The sequence below is a fragment of the Belonocnema kinseyi genome, unplaced genomic scaffold (assembly GCF_010883055.1).
Source record: "Belonocnema kinseyi isolate 2016_QV_RU_SX_M_011 unplaced genomic scaffold, B_treatae_v1 SchBZDm_1867;HRSCAF=2048, whole genome shotgun sequence".
Taxonomy (NCBI): domain Eukaryota; kingdom Metazoa; phylum Arthropoda; class Insecta; order Hymenoptera; family Cynipidae; genus Belonocnema; species Belonocnema kinseyi.
The window spans coordinates 1-1,404 of NW_022873909.1; the positions used below are offsets into that span (position 1 = coordinate 1).

Consider the following 1,404-nt stretch of genomic DNA (forward strand, 5'->3'; position numbering starts at 1 on the left):
AATCGTTCAGATCCTCAGCCAAATTGGCGACTGGCTGTCAGATCATGGCCTCGAACTCGCTGCAAGTAAGACACAGATGGTCGTCCTTACGAGGCAGAGAAATTTCGTGGTACCATTCCAAATCGAGATTCAAGGACAAAAAATAGAGTCGGTGAGTTGGATAAAATATCTAGGGGTATTCGTTGATGCAAAACTAAAATTTTGGGTGCAAATCGAACAAGCAGCGGAAAAGGCCGCAACTTTGGTGGCCATGCTATCAAGGCTAATGCCAAATATAAGCGGGCCAAGAAGTAGTAAGCGAAGAATACTTATGAGCGTCACCCATTCCATCATGTTATATGGTGCTGAGATCTGGGCAGGGCTCTAAAGGTAGATAAGTATAGAAAGAAGCTGGCTAACGTACAAAGAAGAGCAGCCCTACGAGTGGCACGCTCGTACAAATCCGTTTCGGAAATAGCAGTACTAATGGTAGCTGGGATCATCCCTATTGATCTTCTTGCGATAGAGCGAAAGGAGATCTATGAAAGAAAACGGGAGGAAAATATTGACTGTCTCAGAAAATTGGTTAGAGACAAGAGTGTTAGTATTTTCCAAGAAAGAATTCAGATCAGTGGCGTAGGTAAGTGGACAGCTAGACTCATACCAAATATACAGGATTGGATAAATAGGTCGCATGGGGAGGTGAATTTCTACCTTACCCAATTTCTAAAAGGGCATGCTCACTTTAATAAATATCTTTATAGGAGAAATAAAAAGAATAGTCCAAACTGTGACTATTGTCCGGAAAAGGAGGATGATGTTGAACACACCTTCTTTGAATGTGAAAGATGGAGAGAGATAAGGACCACTCTTGAGCGAAAAATAGCTGACCGACTAAGCCTGGACAGTATAACCAGACGGATGACAGAAGGTGAACATAAATGGGATGCGGTAGCAACATTTGTGGAAACTGTGTTACGTTCGAAGAAGAAAGAAGAAAGAGAGAGGGAAGGAGGGTAAAAAAAAATAAAATAAAATAAGACGTAGGGGTTTCAGGTAACCGTAAAGAAACTTACATGGGACAATTGGCCGTAGCGGACGACAGGAAAACACATCCATCTGATTCACAGGTGAGTCAAACGGGAAAAAAAAAATAAATAAAAAAATAAAAAAAATAAAATAAAATAAAAATAAAATAAAATAAAAAAGAAATAAAAAAGAAATAAGTAAATAAATATAGTTTCAAAAATTTGTTTGCCGCTATGCTGTATGAAGGGGGATTAATTGTTACTATCATCATTAAAAGTAGTCAAAAGGGTACGGTGAAGCCCTGATGGGCATGTGAATGTGTGATGTCGAGTTTCGGCGTGTTGGCCTTATCCCCATGTCCTTGAAGTAATGCGAAAGCGGTTCCGAGGACATGGG

At 40.1% G+C, this 1,404-nt stretch overlaps 1 protein-coding gene across 1 annotated transcript; it reads left to right on the plus strand.

Moving 5' to 3' along the window:
- The first annotated feature begins 465 nt into the window (after positions 1-465).
- LOC117182521 lies at positions 466-999 on the plus strand. Its single transcript, XM_033375616.1, has one exon. The coding sequence runs from the start codon at positions 466-468 to the stop codon at positions 997-999; it is 534 nt and encodes a 177-aa protein (XP_033231507.1).
- Positions 1,000-1,404: the final 405 nt, after the last annotated feature.